Source organism: Ahaetulla prasina, chromosome 11, assembly GCF_028640845.1.
Source record: "Ahaetulla prasina isolate Xishuangbanna chromosome 11, ASM2864084v1, whole genome shotgun sequence".
Classification (NCBI taxonomy): Eukaryota; Metazoa; Chordata; class Lepidosauria; order Squamata; family Colubridae; genus Ahaetulla; species Ahaetulla prasina.
In genome coordinates, this window is record NC_080549.1 from 25,635,140 (window position 1) to 25,655,198 (window position 20,059).

General features: G+C 52.0%; 2 protein-coding genes across 2 annotated transcripts in view; both read left to right on the forward strand.

Annotated features, from left to right (window-relative positions):
- The first annotated feature begins 12,086 nt into the window (after nt 1-12,086).
- Nucleotides 12,087-13,241, forward strand: LOC131183894 (NALCN channel auxiliary factor 2-like). The gene is made up of 3 exons (XM_058154641.1): nt 12,087-12,268; nt 12,312-12,870; nt 13,182-13,241. Exons 1-3 carry the CDS (start codon nt 12,087-12,089, stop codon nt 13,239-13,241), a joined length of 801 nt encoding a protein of 266 aa, XP_058010624.1.
- A 1,388-nt stretch (nt 13,242-14,629) lies between these two features.
- The window catches only part of LOC131183896 (NALCN channel auxiliary factor 2-like), a 33,981-nt gene continuing 28,551 nt past the window's right edge, over nt 14,630-20,059 (forward strand). Inside the window, exons 1-2 of the mRNA XM_058154642.1 lie at nt 14,630-14,741; nt 14,788-15,179. Coding sequence (XP_058010625.1) covers nt 14,630-14,741; nt 14,788-15,179 — 504 coding nt within the window. The remainder of the gene's footprint in view (nt 14,742-14,787; nt 15,180-20,059) is intronic.

Here is a 20,059-nt window from a genome sequence, read left to right on the forward strand (position 1 = left end):
AAACAAGCCCAGTCTTAAAGCTGCCGCCCAGGACAAGAGAAATGAATAGCAAGCCAAACATGCAAACAAAACCACAAATTGCAGGAGGGCCCAAGTTGGAGCCAATGCCCACTCATTAAGCTCACCCTTGTTAAGGGTTAGGGTGACTGCGGTTCCTGGCTGTCACTCTTGGAAGAGCCTTGTGGTTGGACAGCAATCTGCCCTGATGACCCCAATCCCAGGGAAGAATCCTGAACCAACCAAAATTAGCTGGATTTGTACATATCCAGGCACAAACCGTCTTTGCATTAGGCAAGAGCTGCATTCTTACAGCCCACCAAACCTAATCTCATTATTGTCTGAGGCAGAAGTAATCAACCACAGGCAGAAGGTGGAGGAGTCAGCTTTTTTTTTGTATTTTTTTTTTAATTTTTACAGCAAGCAAACATAAAAGCCTCTTCAATCCGGTTACAGTGTGTCAGTGGGGTGGTTACACATCTCTTACACAATTTCAAGATAAACGTATCTTTCATTCCTCTAATCTTACATTATCCAAATCTCTTAGTCAATCTATTTTTAATTAAACAATGGCTATAACATTTCATGTTCTCATTTCATGTTAATTTCCCCAAATTAATATTTTATCTGATAACATTATTCATTCCATCCTCCTAGATCAATTTCAATTCAATTATTTCTCTTGATAACAACCTTTCTTAAATCTTTTCCTTCTAACCATTGATAAAGTAAATCCCATATCTTATAATATTGCTTATCTTCTTGTTCTCTGATTTCGGATGTCAATTTACTCATTTCTGCACATTCCATTATCTTCCTAATGATTTCATCTTGTAAAGGTAGTTTCCCATTTTTCCAATTTTTAGCAAACACAATCCTAGCTGCTGTTATAAAATTCACCATCAAATATTTTAATTCTCTACTATATGTTTCAGATATAATCCCCAACAGAAAGACTTCTGGCTTTAAGTCTATATGTTTTTTGATCATTTTCTCCAGCCATGTGTGTATTTTAGTCCAATATCTTTTAGCTTCAATGCATGTTCACCACATATGGTATCCAGGTATCTGATGGCACTTCCAACATTTTTCGGATTTATCCTTAAACATTCTGGTAAGGAGGAGTCAGCTTAAAGAGGGGTTGATGAAGAACCCCCAGTAGCTCCTGTTCACTCTTTGCAAAGAAGCAGGAGAGGGATCTTGGCCAGCCCAGCTATGGAGGGAAGAGAGAGACTGTTTCCTTTTGGTGCCAGCATTCACCCTGGCATTGAAAAATATGCCACCCAAACAATTCTCCTCCAACACCCATCCTAGCCCAATCTACGGCTTCCTGCGGTCTCCTTTCCGTGTCTCCTTTTGTCCCAACAGTACATGAAGGGTGGGTGATATCACACCCACCAAACCACACCCACAACCGGTAGTAAAAAAAAATTGAATTCCACCACTGGTCAAGCGAGGGTAGGAAAGTGAAAGCAGGGGGAGCAGTTGGGCAAGCGGGAGGCGGTGAGGAGCTGCAAGAGGAATCGAGTGATAGGGGGAAAGAACGGCCCCGTTTGCTGGAGCTGTGAAGAGGGTCCTTGGCCGCATCTCCAGTGCCAAGCAGAATCTGCCTAGGCCTAGGCGGGGGTCTCAACTGGATGGGTTACTAAAGCCACCACTGCGGAGAAGCCCCAGTTCACAACTGAGATGATTTCTTTAGCAACAGTGGTGCAAAAGTTTAAAAAAATAGCTGTGACTCACTGAACATCTTCCTCGCTTCGCAAAGGAAAGTCTGGTACATATCACGGTCATAAGTCGAGGATTACCTGCACCCCTAGGGTTCTACAGTTGGATCCTTTGCAGTAGCGCAGCCTCTGTGAATAAGAGGTTTTTCAGGCATTGGCTGGTCACTCAGTGCTAGGAGCCTCTGCTCAAAATTCTTGGAAAGCGGCTGGATTGAGCAGCTGAGTGCGCTGGCACTGTGGGTATTAAGAGGATCTCCCTCATTTGGGCATTTCAGAAGAAAGTTCCCATTAGGCAGAATTCAGGGCTGGGGGCAAATGAGAAAAGTGAGGTTCAACCCCAGATCACAGAAGTGCTCATACCTGCTGCATTAACAACCTGCAGAACTTTGACTAAAGTCCCCGTCCATCATGTCTCTGAAAAATGGGTTGGTGCCAGCTGGCAGGCGGCAATGATTTCCGCTAGGAAAAATCTGCAAGATTTAGGAACCAAAAAATTGCCTCAGGATGTCTCAGTTGGATGGGCATTGTGACCACAAATATAGAAATTGATCTGGCTCAATAATTTGGAGAAATTAACCTAAAAAGGGACTCCATTGGCCAGCTATGGTTATTTCCCAAACACACTCAGCCTGGTGACTGAAATATTTATTTATTTTAATTTTTATTAATTAGATTTTTAACCCACCTTTATTATTTTTCTAAATAGCTCAAAGTGGTGAACATACCTCAGACTCCTTCATCCCCACAACAGCAACCTTGTGAGGTGGGCTAAAGCTGAGAGAAAGACTGGCTCAAGGTCACCCACCTGGTTTTCATCCCCAAGATGGGATTTTAAGTACTTAGGTGGGGTGGGGTGGGGGTCCCATTATATTTCAAATGGTCACCATCTTTTCCTGTTATCAGAAAAATCTTAGCAGTGCCAGAGATGAGCAGATTGATAGATACCTGATGCAGGCTCCTTTGGAGGGTTTGGATGGATTAATTTGCCTTGAATTGGACTCGGAATCAAGTGGGAAGTCAGGATTGTTTGAAGAGAGATACTTTAAGGCAGGGGTGTCAAATTCACGTCTCAGCTGCGTCATGTGACATATTGGGACTTTTTCCCACTTCACTAAACTGGGCCTGGGCATGTCCAGCCCGTGGGCCGGGAGTTTGACAGCCCTACTTTAAGGCATGAATGGACTTTCCAGAATCTCAGTATCTTTTTTATATTGTGGTGACCAAAATTGGATGTAACAGATGCTCCAGCAGATGCACTTAGCCGAACAACTGGATTTTCTACCACCTCCATCACCTGCTGCATTACAATGGCTTCAAGGACCCTTAGAAAGCCTCTCATCTTCTACTGAATCTTCACCAGTTCTGGAAAAAGGACTTCCGGATTCATTGAAAAACCCGGACAAGAAAAGTCTTGAAGCTTCTAAACAAGATTGCAAAAAATGGCTTGAAATATATTATAATGAACCTCAAAGGGGAAGGACCTAAACCGTTCAGGAATGGCTTAAAGCATGTATTAACAGATCTACAAAAGTCTAAAGTAGAGGTTTGAGATACCCTAAGTGATGTTTGGCTTGAGAACCAAGTACCAATGTTATGAAAGATGAAAGATATGTGGAAAAGATATTACAATGGCTTCAAAGATCTCTAGAAAGCTTCTTATCATCTGAAGAACCCAGACCAGTTCTGGAAAAATGGCTTCAAGAATTATTGAGAAACCTGGAGAAGGTAGATGCCAAAATATGGCTTGAACCACCTGTAAATAACCTTGAAGAAAAGGAGTGCAATGGCTCATGTGGCTAGAACACTGGTAAGATGATTGTCAGGCTTGCGTTCGAGACCCAGTTGTTACTACAGGACAGGGTAAGGTCCCATCACTTGCTCCTGCTCCTGCCAACCCAACAGTTCGAAGGCAGGCAACCGAAAATAGATGAGTACCACTTTGGTGGGCAGCTTAATGGGGACCTGAAGTAATCCCCAATTAATTGTCCCCTGGGCAACATTGATGTCATTGTCTAATTCTTTCAATGTGGAAATGTTTTTGTGCCCCCAACATGACTGTCGACAGCGGAAGGACCTGAAGCACCCCATCTAGGTACTCAGAAACGGCTTGAAACATCTATTAGGGGCATCCAGGATCTCAAAGAACAATAAATAATTAAAAAGTCGCATGGTAAAGAGCAAGGAGAGCGTGATTTCAAGAGAATCTGGTGGCTCCAAGCATTTTTAGCAAGTTCCAGAGAGTGTGGTTCTACTACATGCAGAACAGTGGTGTGGGTATATATTTTGCTGGAGGATGTTGTACAGACAGTCTGTTTCTTTTTTCTGATGTTCTCAGGTGCATTTGTAGTCATCTGAATAAAGTTCTTACACACCTCCATTTGTGGGAAGTTGGGTTGTTACTTTGCTATAGGAGCCCTTGGTTAGTGCAGGTTGTTTTTCAATAGACTTGCATTTCTAAAATTTGCTGTCATTTCCTCTGCTGATAAGGACATGCTATTGTTTTCCTCCGGCCTTTTCAATTTTATTCCTTTGGATGTGCTGTGGATTGTTTTACATGTCTGAGAGACCCTGAGTGGCCATATGTCATTTGGTTAATAAAATAACAGAGTTGGAAGGGACTTTTACATTATCTAGTCCAACCCTCCCACCCAAGCAGGAGACCCTACACCATTTCTGACAGATGGCAGTCCAGTCTCTTCTTGAAAGCCTCCAGGGATGAAGCTCCCACAACTTCTGAAAGCAACTTCTGTTCCACTGGTTGATTGCTCTCACTGTCAGAAAATTCCTCCTTATATCCAGGATGTATCTCTCCTTGTTCAGTTTCCATCCATTATTCCTTGTCTGGTCTTCGAGTGCTTTGGAAAACACATCTCTATGGCAGCCCCTCAAATATTGGAAGATGCTATCATGTCTCCCCTACTCCTTCTCTTCACTAGACTAGCCAGGCCCAGTTTCTGCAACCGTTCATCTTAAGTTTTAGCCTCCAGTCCCCTAATCCAGAGGTGGTATTCAGCCGGTTCACACTGGTTCAGGCGAACCAGTATGGTGATTTGGCCTGGGTTGCCAAACCGGTAGCGACTTCTGCCTGTCCATGCCCCCCGCCCCCACGGGTCGCCGCCCACTCACCCTACCTGCTTGATGCTCACTCGCCCCTTCCAGCCATTCACCCCACCCCACTCTCGGGCCATCCAGAGGTGGTATTTGCCAGTTCTCTGAACTGCTTATAATTTCTGCTACCAGTTCTCCAGAACCTGCTGGATTTCACCCCTGTGAAAAGTGATGTCATTGAAGAAGGCAAGGAGCACATCAGTGATGGCTCTCAAGTAGTAAGCCCTGGAGGAAAGTAAACATCCCATCCTAGTCCTGATCACCCACCTTCTCTTGTGCCCAATCTCCACATTCACATAAGCAGGAAAAAGCTCATTTGGGAAGAGGATCACTTTTTCATTCCTTCATCATTTCTGAATGGTTAGTAATCATCATTCTCTACCAGCTGTGCAGGAAGGAGTCTATAACCATATACCGGTTGTTGTCAATGTTCTTAAATCTTTGTCTGTCTGTCTGTCTGTCTGCCTGCCTGCCTGCCTGCCTGCCTGCCTGCCTGCCTGCCTGCCTGCCTGCCTATTTATCTATCTATCATCTACCTCTATCTATCTGCTGCCCATCTCACTATCCAAAGCAACTCTGGGTGTTATTCCTGAATTGCTATAAAGTAAAAGGTCTATATCAGGGAAAGGATAAATGAATTGAAAAGTCCTAATTTCAGGTTTCAGGTTCACTATGTACAGTATTTGGGAGAGGCCTAGGCGGTTGAGTTCTCAGTCCTGATAACCATTGATTGTTAGCTTACATTTCAGGACTATCACAAAGAAAACACCCAAAATGCTTGGTGTTCTGGGTCCATTCCTATTCAGATCTTTGGATGTTGGCAATATCCAAAGCCTACTAGATGGTCTTCCATCCAGCTGTGTCAAAGATTGATAAAAGGTACACACTACATATTGAGTGCATGCACACTGGCATTCCTTTGAAATATCAGATTTGTTTTCACATAATCTTGGTCCAAGTCAGACAATTCTGCACGATGTCCAGTTCATACACAATATGCATGCATGTATGTAAATGAGCATATTTTGCAAAGTTACCAGGTTCCAGTTGGCAGCCATTAAAATACTCAGAAAGAATATTTTAATGATTAGAGTTCTATTTGTCAGATGTGTTTGACTGTTGGGCTGTAACTTGCAGCCTTCTGTCCACATTAGTCTTGATGGTGCTTAAACATTCTCTAATTAAGACAAGATACTGTTCATTCCTAATCCCGACAGACATTCAGCAAGGTACTATGGTAAATGGTACTAAAAATTGCTGAGATTAAAAAAAGGAACCAAGATGGTTGCACTAAACCAGGTTGGTTGTAAAAAATAAGAAAAAAACCCCAAGAAAATGATTGATCCACTATTGGGAGAAAATGGCAAGGAGGTCACCGGCAGCAGAGAGAAAGCAGAACTGCTGTTCAATCTTTGTATCTATCTTCATCCAAAAGGGAAAAAAAATAGCCCAATCTAGCAAAAGCAGCACCATAAAAGACAGATCAGGAATATAAATAAAAATTGGCAAGAAAGTTGTAAGAGAACACCTATCCACTCTAGATAAGTTTAAATCACAGGACCAGATGGACTACATCTGCACATGGGTATGTCTAGTCTAACAAAGAGAAGGAGTGACATGATAGCAGTCTTCCAATAATTAAGGAAATATTACAAAGAAGAGGGGGTCAACCTATTCTCCAAAGCACCCTAGGGCAGAACAAGAAGTAACAGATGGAAACTTAGAAGAGAGAGAGAGCTCCAACCTAGAATTAAGGAGAAATTTTCTGTCAGAAGTTGTGGGTGTTCCATCACTGAAGGGTTATAAGAAGAGATTGGAGAGGCATTTGTCCAGAATGATTCGGGGTCTCCTGCTTAAGCAAGACGGTTGGACTAGAAGACATTCAAGGTCCTTCCCAAATCTGTTAGTCTGTAATTCTTTTAATTCTTGTTGCAGCTCCGCCAAAGGTCATCCCAAAGAAAGACCAGTGATGTCTCCGCATTATGTATGCATCTGAAAAGTGGAATAGATATTAACGATCGATTTCCTTCAGGACTTTCAGCTGAAGATGGAATGAAAATTGCCAGTAGAGTTGGGTTTAGGGACGGCCACTTAAGCTCCTGGGTCTCCTTCTTTTGTCCAAGCTCTCTAGTCTACCTGGACAGGATCGGTGGAGGGTGGATGCGCTGGGACTGCTGCCGCCGGCAGAAGCTGGATGAAGAGGGAGGAGGCAGCCAAGAGGCGCATCGCCTCGGGGCGCTGTCTTAAAGTCTCCGCACAAATCATCGCTCGCAGCCGCGGAAAAAGATGGAAGAAGCCAATGAGGCTTTGGAGGCGCCGTAACCCTCGTGGGCAGCTCTCGAGCCTCCGCCGCCGTCGCCCCTCCTCTCTATCGCGGGACGTCCCCTCCGCGCCTCGCAACCAGCACCGCGCTCCCAAAGGCTCCCGAAGAAGCCGGGCTGCGCCCCGCGTTTCTCAGCCGCGCAGCCCAGGCGGCGTCTCCGCGGCGCTTCCCGCCGTTCGGGAGCTGTCCTTCAGCACCACGGCCCGCCAGGCAGCCACCCCGCGGGGAAGGCCGGAGGGGCAGCCGCGCTCCTCTGCAGCTCGAGGACGGGCGAGGAGGAGCTGCGGGGGGGAAGCCGCCCGGCCAGCCCGCCCCGACGCCGGGCGCTCGGGCTTCCAGGGGCCCCGCGCCGTCCCGCATGGCGGCGGCGGCTTCGGGGCGCTGTCTTAAAGTCTCCGCACAAATCATCGCTCGCAGCCGCGGAAAAAGATGGAAGAAGCCAATGAGGCTTTGGAGGCGCCGTAACCCTCGTGGGCAGCTCTCGAGCCTCCGCCGCCGTCGCCCCTCCTCTCTATCGCGGGACGTCCCCTCCGCGCCTCGCAACCTGCACCGCGCTCCCAAAGGGTCCCGAAGAAGCCGGGCTGCGCCCCGCGTTCCTCAGCCGCCCACCCCAGGCGGCGTCTCCGCGGCGCTTCCCGCCGTTCGGGAGCTGTCCTTCAGCACCACGGCCCGCCAGGCAGCCACCCCGCGGGGAAGGCCGGAGGGGCAGCCGCGCTCCTCTGCAGCTCGAGGACGGGCGAGGAGGAGCTGCGGTCGGGAAGCCGCCCGGCCAGCCCGCCCCGACGCCGGGCGCTCGGGCTTCCAGGGGCCCCGCGCCGTCCCGCATGGCGGCGGCGGCTTCGGGGCGCTGTCTTAAAGTCTCCGCACAAATCATCGCTCGCAGCCGCGGAAAAAGATGGAAGAAGCCAATGAGGCTTTGGAGGCGCCGTAACCCTCGTGGGCAGCTCTCGAGCCTCCGCCGCCGTCGCCCCTCCTCTCTATCGCGGGACGTCCCCTCCGCGCCTCGCAACCAGCACCGCGCTCCCAAAGGCTCCCCAAGGAGCCGGGCGGCGCCCCCCGTTTCTCGGCCGCGCACCCCAGGCGGCGTCTCCGCGGCGCTTCCCGCCGTTCGGGAGCTGTCCTTCAGCACCACGGCCCGCCAGGCAGCCACCCCGCGGGGAAGGCGGGAGGGGCAGCCGCGCTCCTCTGCAGCCCGAGGACGGGCGAGGAGGAGCTGCGGTCGGGAAGCCGCCCGGCCAGCCCGCCCCGACGCCGGACGCTCGGGCTTCCAGGGGCCCCGCGCCGTCCCGCATGGCGGCGGCGGCGGCTTCGGGGCGCTGTCTTAAAGTCTCCGCACAAATCATCGCTCGCAGCCGCGGAAAAGATGGAAGAAGCCAATGAGGCTTTGGAGGCGCCGTAACCCTCGTGGGCAGCTCTCGAGCCTCCGCCGCCGTCGCCCCTCCTCTCTATCGCGGGACGTCCCTCCGCGCCTCGCAACCAGCACCGCGCTCCCAAAGGCTCCTGAAGAAGGTGGTATTTGCCAGTTCTCTGAACTGCTTATAATTTCTGCTACCAGTTCTCCAGAACCTGCTGGATTTCACCCCTGTGAAAAGTGATGTCATTGAAGAAGGCAAGGAGCACATCAGTGATGGCTCTCAAGTAGTAAGCCCTGGAGGAAAGTAAACATCCCATCCTAGTCCTGATCACCCACCTTCTCTTGTGCCCAATCTCCACATTCACATAAGCAGGAAAAAGCTCATTTGGGAAGAGGATCACTTTTTCATTCCTTCATCATTTCTGAATGGTTAGTAATCATCATTCTCTACCAGCTGTGCAGGAAGGAGTCTATAACCATATACCGGTTGTTGTCAATGTTCTTAAATCTTTGTCTGTCTGTCTGTCTGCCTGCCTGCCTGCCTGCCTGCCTGCCTGCCTGCCTGTCTGTCTATCTATCTATCTACCTCTATCTATCTGCTGCCCATCTCACTATCCAAAGCAACTCTGGGTGTTATTACTGAATTGCTATAAAGTAAAAGGTCTATATCAGGGAAAGGATAAATGAATTGAAAAGTCCTAATTTCAGGTTTCAGGTTCACTATGTACAGTATTTGGGAGAGGCCTAGGCGGTTGAGTTCTCAGTCCTGATAACCATTGATTGTTAGCTTACATTTCAGGACTATCACAAAGAAAACACCCAAAATGCTTGGTGTTCTGGGTCCATTCCTATTCAGATCTTTGGATGTTGGCAATATCCAAAGCCTACTAGATGGTCTTCCATCCAGCTGTGTCAAAGATTGATAAAAGGTACACACTACATATTGAGTGCATGCACACTGGCATTCCTTTGAAATATCAGATTTGTTTTCACATAATCTTGGTCCAAGTCAGACAATTCTGCACGATGTCCAGTTCATACACAATATGCATGCATGTATGTAAATGAGCATATTTTGCAAAGTTACCAGGTTCCAGTTGGCAGCCATTAAAATACTCAGAAAGAATATTTTAATGATTAGAGTTCTATTTGTCAGATGTGTTTGACTGTTGGGCTGTAACTTGCAGCCTTCTGTCCACATTAGTCTTGATGGTGCTTAAACATTCTCTAATTAAGACAAGATACTGTTCATTCCTAATCCCAACAGACATTCAGCAAGGTACTATGGTAAATGGTACTAAAAATTGCTGAGATTAAAAAAAGGAACCAAGATGGTTGCACTAAACCAGGTTGGTTGTAAAAAATAAGAAAAAAACCCCAAGAAAATGATTGATCCACTATTGGGAGAAAATGGCAAGGAGGTCACCGGCAGCAGAGAGAAAGCAGAACTGCTGTTCAATCTTTGTATCTGTCTTCATCCAAAAGGAAAAAAAAAAGCCCAATCTAGCAAAAGCAGCACCATAAAAGACAGATCAGGAATATAAATAAAAATTGGCAAGAAAGTTGTAAGAGAACACCTATCCACTCTAGATAAGTTTAAATCACAGGACCAGATGGACTACATCTGCACATGGGTATGTCTAGTCTAACAAAGAGAAGGAGTGACATGATAGCAGTCTTCCAATAATTAAGGAAATATTACAAAGAAGAGGGGGTCAACCTATTCTCCAAAGCACCCTAGGGCAGAACAAGAAGTAACAGATGGAAACTTAGAAGAGAGAGAGAGCTCCAACCTAAAATTAAGGAGAAATTTTCTGTCAGAAGTTGTGGGTGTTCCATCACTGAAGGGTTATAAGAAGAGATTGGAGAGGCATTTGTCCAGAATGATTCGGGGTCTCCTGCTTAAGCAAGACGGTTGGACTAGAAGACATTCAAGGTCCTTCCCAAATCTGTTAGTCTGTAATTCTTTTAATTCTTGTTGCAGCTCCGCCAAAGGTCATCCCAAAGAAAGACCAGTGATGTCTCTGCATTATGTATGCATCTGAAAAGTGGAATAGATATTAACGATCGATTTCCTTCAGGACTTTCAGCTGAAGATGGAATGAAAATTGCCAGTAGAGTTGGGTTTAGGGACGGCCACTTAAGCTCCTGGGTCTCCTTCTTTTGTCCAAGCTCTGGTCTACCTGGACAGGATGGGTGGAGGGTGGATGCGCTGGGACTGCTGCCGCCGGCAGAAGCTGGATGAAGAGGGAGGAGGCAGCCAAGAGGCGCATCGCCTCGGGGCGCTGTCTTAAAGTCTCCGCACAAATCATCGCTCGCAGCCGCGGAAAAAGATGGAAGAAGCCAATGGGGGTTTGGAGGCGCCGTAACCTCGTGGGCAGCTCTCGAGCCTCCGCCGCCGTCGCCCCTCCTCTCTATCGCGGGACGTCCCCTCCGCGCCTCGCAACCAGCACCGCGCTCCGAAAGGCTCCCGAAGAAGCCGGGCGGCGCCCCGCGTTTCTCAGCCGCGCAGCCCAGGCGGCGTCTCCGCGGCGCTTCCCGCCGTTCGGGAGCTGTCCTTCAGCACCACGGCCCGCCAGGCAGCCACCCCGCGGGGAAGGCCGGAGGGGCAGCCGCGCTCCTCTGCAGCTCGAGGACGGGCGAGGAGGAGCTGCGGTCGGGAAGCCGCCCGGCCAGCCCGCCCCGACGCCGGACGCTCGGGCTTCCAGGGGCCCCGCGCCGTCCCGCATGGCGGCGGCGGCGGCGGCGGCGGCTTCGGGGGCGCTGTGGCGACGGCAGGGGCGCCGAGCGAAGGAAGTGTTCCCCGGGTGCGGAGCCGAGCGCGCATGCGCCCCCGCCTCTGGCCGCCCCCTCCTTTCCGACCCGATCGATTTCTCAAGGTGTTCCCTGCCCGGCTGAAGATGGCGACGGCCTAAGGCGAGCGGCGGGCGCGGGAGGGGGAGATGGACAGGCCTGGCCGCCGCGCCCGGGCGCTCCGGAGTGGCCTGAAGCGCAAGAGGAAAGGCGAGTGAGGGCTGCCCGCTGCGCAGGGACGGACGGACGGACGGAGGTGGGAGGGTGGGAGGCAGGAGGCCCAGGCAGGCAGGCAGGCAGGCAGGCGGGGAGGGAGGGAGGAGGGAGCCAGGCGGGCCCGTCGGGACGGAAGATGAAGCGGGCCAAGCGGTGAGCCCGGAGCGCCGGAGCGAGCAGCCGGGACGCCCGGGGAGGAGGGAGATGCCGGGACGGCGCGGCGCGGCCTCCTCCCGCCAGGGCTGGCCATGCTGAGAAGCGCCGCCGCGGCGCAGCACCATGCGCCGGCCCCGGCAGCCCTTAGCAGCCTCGCGGGGAGGCTGGGGCGTCCGCGCGGGGCTCAGCGGCGGTGGAGGAGGAGCGGCAGGGCCGGCGGGCTCTGGTCGCGGGCCGCAGGGCGAGCCGCCATGGGGCCGCCCCTCCCCTTCCCACGGGGCCTGGGCGGCGGGGGCGGCAGGAGCGGCGGTAGGTGACATTCTGCTCGCGGAGGGGGCGCCCGGAGGAGCGGCGGAGCCCGGGAGCCCCCCCGCCGCCGCCGCCGCCGCCCGCCCCCGCGCCCCCCCCGAAAAATATGCCCAGCGGCGCTTGGATGCAGCCACGAGAACATGACGCCGCCGCCGCCGCCCTAGCCGCCCGCCTGGGCCAGCCGGGCCAGCCCGAGAAGCCGTGCGCCGACTCGGAGCGGGCGCAGAGATGGCGTTTGTCGCTGGGCTCGCTGCTCTTCTTCGCCGTCCTCCTTTCCGACCGCCTGTGGCTCTGCGGCGCCGCCGCCGGAACGCGGCTGAGCTGAGGCCAGGAGTTCGGCCATGGCGGAGCCGGGGGCCGCCCTGCCCGGAGGGCCGCGCAACCGGAGCGCCGAGGGCCCCGCCCCGCCGGGCCCCCCGCACTGCGCCGCCGCCGCCGCCACCGCGGCCCCGCGCCCGGACCTGAGCTCGGCCTGCTCCCAGCGGCGCCTCTTCCAGCAGGGCTCCCTGGCCGCCTTCGCCGCCGTGCCTCTCAGGCTGCCCGCGGCCGCCGCCCTCGCCGCCGCCGCCGCCGCCTCTCCCCAGCTGGACTTCCTGGAGGGCCACTTTCGGACCTTTCGCCTCCCTTTTTGTGACGCTTACACGGCCTGGGACTTGCTGCTCGGCATGGCCGGCCCGGAGAGTTTGGACTGCAGCTTGTCCAACCTGCTGATGGATTTCCTGTCGGCTGCTGCGGGAGCCCAGCGCGGGGAGGCCTGCAGCAGCTGCCTGGAGGCGTATCAAAGGCTGGACCAACACGCTCAGGAAAAATACGAGGAGTTCGAGCTTTTGCTGGAGAAATACCTGCAGGCCGAGGATTATTCTGTGCGCTCCTGCATCAGAGACTGCAAGGTAGGAAGGCGGTAGAACGGGATGGGGGGGACCCACAAACTTTCCCCTGCAGGGGAGCCCCCTTGGGCTTGTCCCTGGCTTTGGGTACAACAGCTGGTCGGCCTCTTGGGACTCTGCTTGCCCCTGCTGTGTTCTTCAGCTGTGCCTCCCTCCCTTCTCTCTTGACCAGTGGACCATCTCTCTTGCTGCCGATAAACAAGATTTTGGCTGGACAGATGGGTTGAGATGGGAGGAATGCCAGCCACAGAGAGCCAGGCCGTTGGCTTCTTGCAGGCCGGCTGCTTTAAACGCTAATTTTGCTTTTCTTGCAGCAGCCCTGGTCAGAATTTCTTGGGAAGGACGTAGATTGCCATCAGAGTTTTCCTCAGTGACTTACTGTACAGCAGGGCAGGTCAATGGCTGGGAATCTCATCTTTCTTGGTAGCGTAATAGCCTTGTGATTAAGTAGCCACTCTGAACAGACCGTCACTCAGGACAACGCACCTTTGCTTTCCTATGTAAGATTCATTCTTTTGATCTAGAACCAAGGAGCTTTTTTGGAAGCTTCTCTCCCATATGTTACTTTTATTAAGAAGGCAATGAATCTGCCTTGTTGACAACACTCACTATTGCGCTATATTTTAATCTCAACTTTTGACCAGTGTTGTTAGCTGCTTTGAGCTGCTTTGCTGAACAGAAAGATGGAACATTTAGTTATTATGTATTCCTACAAGTGTTCCCCGGGTGCGGAGCCGAGCGCGCATGCGCCCGCCTCTGGCCGCCCCCTCCTTTCCGACCCGATCGATTTCTCAAGGTGTTCCCTGCCCGGCTGAAGATGGCGACGGCCTAAGGCGAGCGGCGGGCGCGGGAGGGGGAGATGGACAGGCCTGGCCGCCGCGCCCGGGGGCTCCGGGGTGGGCTGAAGCGGAAGAGGAAAGGCGAGTGAGGGCTGCCCGCTGCGCAGGGACGGACGGACGGACGGACGGAGGGTGGGAGGGTGGGAGGGCAGGGAGGCCCAGGCAGGCAGGCAGGCAGGCAGGCGGGGGGAGGGAGGGAGGGAGGGAGGGAGCCAGGCGGGCCCGTCGGGACGGAAGATGAAGCGGGCCAAGCGGTGAGCCCGGAGCGCCGGAGCGAGCAGCCGGGACGCCCGGGGGGAGGAGGGGGAGATGCCGGGACGGCGCGGCGCGGCCTCCTCCCGCCAGGGCTGGCCATGCTGAGAAGCGCCGCCGCGGCGCAGCACCATGCGCCGGCCCCCGGCAGCCCTTAGCAGCCTCGCGGGGGGAGGCTGGGGGCGTCCGCGCGGGGCCCAGCGGCGGGGGAGGAGGAGCGGGCGGGGCCGGCGGGCTCTGGTCGCGGGCCGCAGGGCGAGCCGCCATGGGGCCGCCCCTCCCCTTCCCACGGGGCCTGGGCGGCGGCGGCGGCAGGAGCGGCGGTAGGTGACATTCTGCTCGCGGAGGGGGCGCCCGGAGGAGCGGCGGAGCCCGGGAGCCCCCCCGCCGCCGCCCGCCGCCCGCCGCCCGTCTCCGCGCCGCCCCCGAAAAATATGACCAGCGGCGCTTGGATGCAGCCACGAGAACATGACGCCGCCGCCGCCGCCCTAGCCGCCCGCCTGGGCCAGCCGGGCCAGCCCGAGAAGCCGTGCGCCGACTCGGAGCGGGCGCAGAGATGGCGTTTGTCGCTGGGCTCGCTGCTCTTCTTCGCCGTCCTCCTTTCCGACCGCCTGTGGCTCTGCGGCGCCGCCGCCGGAACGCGGCTCCGAGCTGAGGCCAGGAGTTCGGCCATGGCGGAGCCCGGGGCCGCCCTGCTCGGAGGGCCGCGCAACCGGAGCGCCGAGGGCCCCGCCCCGCCGGGCCCCCCGCACTGCGCCGCCGCCGCCGCCACCGCGGCCCCGCGCCCGGACCTGAGCTCGGCCTGCTCCAGCGGCGCCTCTTCCAGCAGGGCTCCTGGCCGCCTTCGCCGCCGTGCCCCCCAGGCTGCCGGCGCCCGCCGCCCTCGCCGCCGCCGCCGCCGCCGCCTCTCCCCAGCTGGACTTCCTGGAGGGCCACTTTCGGACCTTTCGCCTCCCTTTTTGTGACGCTTACACGGCCTGGGACTTGCTGCTCGGCATGGCCGGCCCGGAGAGTTTGGACTGCAGCTTGTCCAACCTGCTGATGGATTTCCTGTCGGCTGCTGCGGGAGCCCAGCGCGGGGAGGCCTGCAGCAGCTGCCTGGAGGCGTATCAAAGGCTGGACCAACACGCTCAGGAAAAATACGAGGAGTTCGAGCTTTTGCTGGAGAAATACCTGCAGGCCGAGGATTATTCTGTGCGCTCCTGCATCAGAGACTGCAAGGTAGGAAGGCGGTAGAACGGGAGGGGGGGGACCCACAAACTTTCCCCTGCAGGGGAGCCCCCTTGGGCTTGTCCCTGGCTTTGGGTACAACAGCTGGTCGGCCTCTTGGGACTCTGCTTGCCCCTGCTGTGTTCTTCAGCTGTGCCTCCCTCCCTTCTCGCTTGACCAGTGGACCATCTCTCTTGCTGCCGATAAACAAGATTTTGGCTGGACAGATGGGTTGAGATGGGAGGAATGCCAGCCACAGAGAGCCAGGCCGTTGGCTTCTTGCAGGCCGGCTGCTTTAAACGCTAATTTTGCTTTTCTTGCAGCAGCCCTGGTCAGAATTTCTTCGGAAGGACGTAGATTGCCATCAGAGTTTTCCTCAGTGACTTACTGTACAGCAGGGCAGGTCAATGGCTGGGAATCTCATCTTTCTTGGTAGCGTAATAGCCTTGTGATTAAGTAGCCACTCTGAACAGACCGTCACTTAGGACAACGCACCTTTGCTTTCCTATGTAAGATTCATTCTTTTGATCTAGAACCAAGGAGCTTTTTTGGAAGCTTCTCTCCCATATGTTACTTTTATTAAGAAGGCAATGAATCTGCCTTGTTGACAACACTCACTATTGCACTATATTTTAATCTCAACTTTTGACCAGTGTTGTTAGCTGCTTTGAGCTGCTTTGCTGAACAGAAAGATGGAACATTTAGTTATTATGTATTCCTACAGATATCCCAAAGGGTTCTCTTTAACTGTGTATCAGTTTATTATAGTTTCCAAACTTTACTTACATCAAAGCATTTTAGAAATTTTACTTTGGGATGTTTGATCGTAAGCACCTCCCACTTCCCAGGGTTGCCTTTAGGACAGGCATAAAAACTGCACTCCAAGGCATCTAACACATCCCAAAGACTCTTCCAAAAGTTGCCCCTACTAATAATAGACATGAGTGTTGGCCAAATGGATGTGGGGGTGCTTGAGTCAATGGAACCTCAGGCCCAGTTCCATGGGGAGCATTTCCATTTTCTTGCATAGAACTCAGTGGAAGGTAGCTTGGAAGACCAGGGCTCTGGCTTGGGCACAGACTCCCTACCTGCCCCCCTCAGCCACCTCTGGAAATAAGATATCCTGATTAAGAATGGAAGCCCAGAGAATTAATAGTTGAAAATGAATATGGACATGTAAGGAAACTTGTTATTTCCATTAACTAATTTGGAGTTGGAGGATTAAATGTACCTTCCCTCTGTCCTCTGATCCCATAATAAATTATTCCACCTCATTGTAGCATTATATTAAAAGTACATGTTTATACCATGCATGTTGAATATAACATAAAGTTAAGCTTTTACTATCAGGTTGAGGGGAAGCGATAACATTTCTGGTGATTCTGGTGATATTTGTATATCAGCTTTGACTGTGGGACCTTCATGGGGAGAAGGAATAGAGAGTGCCTGTCGCAATATGGCAGTGTTGGAAAAGAAACTATAATCAGAATGGAGATGGTTTAGTTCCATTGATAATGCAGTAGACGAGAGGGGAACCATCCTGTCTTGTGTGGTTTGTTTACCTCAGAGATTAGTAATGATCTAGTACCCATGGGTCTCGGTGTGTCCAATGCTATGTCATTTTATTTTGTCAGGTATTCTGTTAACTTAAAAAAAGTAAGGGTTGGTTTCCAACAAGAAGTTCATGATCCCAGATTACTCTGGGATCATCATATTTCAGTCCTATAGATATTCTCAGAAAAAAGTCAATGATGAAAAGTATCCAGAAGAAAGACACAAACAAATTGGAGCTGGCGTTAGAGAGGGTTTAATTTAAAAGTGTAACTTTTCCCAAGTCATCTATTTTTTTTCCACTGACTTCTGGTGTGGTTATTTAAAAGCAGTCCTCAGTTTAGAAAAAAAAAATGTATCACTGGTATTGCATATTGTATAATGGTTGTACTTTTAGCAACATATTCAAAACTTTGATGACTTCTTTCTGTTTTCAGATATAGAGCATACATACACAGAACATAGAATAATAGAGTTGGAAGGATCCTTGGAGATCTTCTAGTCCAACCCCCTGCTTAAGCAGGAGACCTTATACCATTTTAGATGAATGTTTCTCCACTCCAGTCTCTTTTTGAAAGCCTTCAATCATAGAGCACCCACAACTTCTGAAGCCAAGCTGTTCCACTACTTGATTTTTCTCAGCATTAGGAAATTTCTCCTTAGTTCTACTGGTACTCTTTGATTAATTTCCTTCCATTGTTTTTTGTTTTGCCTTCTGGCGCTAATTGAGCCAAGAATAAGGACATGCTGTCGGTTTCTATAAAGAATCAGAAACTGCACTGGACTTGAGTCAGTTAATGAGAATATATGAAGGGCCAAGCCAAGCCTATCAATTGCCCCCAAAAAATCCCAAAAAAACACAACAACCCTACCTTGCGTCTGGGCTGGTATTTCTCACAGGAAATATGTGGTGGGCCTATTCAGAGGTGTTTGCTGGGACATTCTGGCTCCACTTGGAATTAATCAACTATAATCCTTTTGTGTAGATGCTAGAAACAGGGAGACAGGCATTTCTAACTTCCTACCATTGTGCGAAAGACAGCATGTCTACCTCTTAGAGCACAGGTGGGGAACCATGGCCCTTTTATGACTTGTGGACTTCAGCTCCCAGAATTCCTGAGCCAGCATGGCAGATAATCCCTCTTCTCCTGCAAAACTAACTAATTAACTAACTCAAGGAAAAAGAACAGAGAAGAAACTGCTTCTATTGGCCTATTCTCAACGAATCTAAGGCGCCCCTCCAATTTTGAAAGTAATCCCTTTGGAGAAAAGCCTAGTCTTTCTTCCAGGCAAATACAGTGTTTCATGTGTTTGAGGACATCTTACGGAGATGATAGGCAGACAGTGAAGGAATTCAGCCCTTCTGGGAACATGGGACTCCAGACTGCACAAGCCGCTGCTGCTGACTTCTCCTGGGCCCTGGCTCAAGAGAGAGCCTGGGAAGGTCCCTTCAGCACTTCTCGCAGCTCTTGGTCAGAGAAAGCGGGGAAGGGGCCAGAGAGGTCTAAGGAACAAGGAAGGGAGGAACCCTGTCATCGCCCCTGGGTTCCCCGGGATGGGCCTCGCCTAGGACTTGGATCTTGGGTGAGCTACTTCTGCCACTGCCACAGGCCAGTTACTCACTCTGGAGGGGAAACATCCCGGCCAGGAACCTTACCCAGGATCCGTGGTGGCAGAAGCAGCAGGGGTCGCTCCCGGGAGCCTCGCCCTGGCCTTTCCAGGACACCAGCTGCTCCCCCTTGCCCTCTGCCCCTTCCCTGCCGCCTGGCTTCTGCAGCTTCAGGCCAGGAGCTCCTGGAGCCCTCCTGGAGGCTGTGTTTCCACACAAGCCCTCTGGGCATCCCAGGGCGGCCCTGCGAGGAGTTGCTCTTGGTGGGGGTTTCCACGTGGGGGTGGGTCTGTGCATGGCATGTCACCCAACCGGTGCCCCCAAAAGAGGTATAAGGAATGCCCCCTCCCCTCCCCCGCAGGCGCCTTTTCCGCCCTTTCTTTTTGCCTGAGGAGCTGCCCTCGCGCTCGGTCACTCGTCTCTGGCGATGCTCTCCTCCACGGCGGGAAGGACCTCCAAGCTCAAGCCTTCGCTGCTGTGCACACCGGAGAAGGACACCATGGTGTGCAGGAGCATAAGGACCAGGACGCAGAGCCGGATTTTGCTGTGGCTGAGGCGAGACCCTGCAGAGACCGGCAGCAGAGACGGGGGAGGGTATTGGTGGTGATGGTAATACAGGTGATAGTGCTGCTTCTGTTCCTGCTGCTGCTGTTCCTTCTGCCGCTGCTGCTGCTGCTGCTGCTCTTGCTGGTGATGGGGGGCTTCATGACGGGGGCTGTGGAATGACTCCGACTTGGTGGATTTGCTGGAGGTGTTGTAGCTGCGGTCCGGCTGGGGATCACAGGAGTCCCACTGCACGTCACAGCACTTCGCTTCTGGGTCAGGCAGCTGGTTCTCCAACAACCCTGGAAATACAAGGGCACAATAACTGTCTGTGGAATAGCCGCAGCACTTAGACTTACATACCGCTTTACAATGCTGGACAGCCCCCTCTAAGCGGTTTACACAGTCAGCCTCTTCTTGCCCCCAACAAGCTGGCTCCTTGTTTTATTTATTTATTTATTTTTATTTATTTATTTTGTCATAACAATATATGTAGGTATCATACAATAAGATTATATAGTAAATAAACACATATATGGGTAAATATAAGGAGGTATAAGCATATATATAGGAAGAAGAAAAGAAAATAGGACAGGAACGGTAGGCACGTTTGTGCGCTTATGCACACCCCTTATGGTCCTCTTAGGAATGGGGTGAGGTCAATAGCAGAAAGTTTTTGGTTAAAGCTTTTGGGATTATGGGAAGAGACCACAGAGTCAGGTAAAGTATTCCAAGCACTGATGATTCTGTTACAGAAGTCATATTTTCTGCAATCTAGATTAAAGCGGTTGACATTAAGTTTAAATCTATTGGTTGCTCTAGTATTATTGCAATTGAAGCTGAAGTAGTCTTTAACAGGAAGGACATTACAATAGATGATTCTATGAGTTAAACTTAGGTCTTGTCGAAGGCGACGGAGTTCCAAGTTTTCTAATCCCAGGATTTTAAGTCTGGTGGGATAGGGTATTTTGTTGTTTTCAGAGGAATGGAGAACTCTTCTTGTAAAATATTTCTGGACACGTCCAATTGTATTGATGTCAGAGATGTGGTGAGGGTGCGGTATTCCTTTTAACGTATATATGAAGCCCTCGGGTTTTTTTTAGAGGATTGCAGAGAATTTTACAATGCTACTGAGCTCTCTGGGTCTGCAGTACAGGTCAGACAGCAGTTTGAGGAAGTAGAAACCTAA

What these genes read in the sequence shown, in the direction of transcription:
- LOC131183894 (XM_058154641.1), top strand. Translation starts at nt 12,087, where the DNA reads ATGCCCAGCGGCGCTTGGATGCAGCCACGAGAACATGACGCCGCCGCC. An exon ending in CTCCTTTCCGACCGCCTGTG is followed by an intron (nt 12,269 to 12,311) that starts GCTCTGCGGCGC and finishes AGCTGAGGCCAG; the next exon opens with GAGTTCGGCCATGGCGGAGC. An exon ending in CCTGCATCAGAGACTGCAAG is followed by an intron (nt 12,871 to 13,181) that starts GTAGGAAGGCGG and finishes CTTTTCTTGCAG; the next exon opens with CAGCCCTGGTCAGAATTTCT.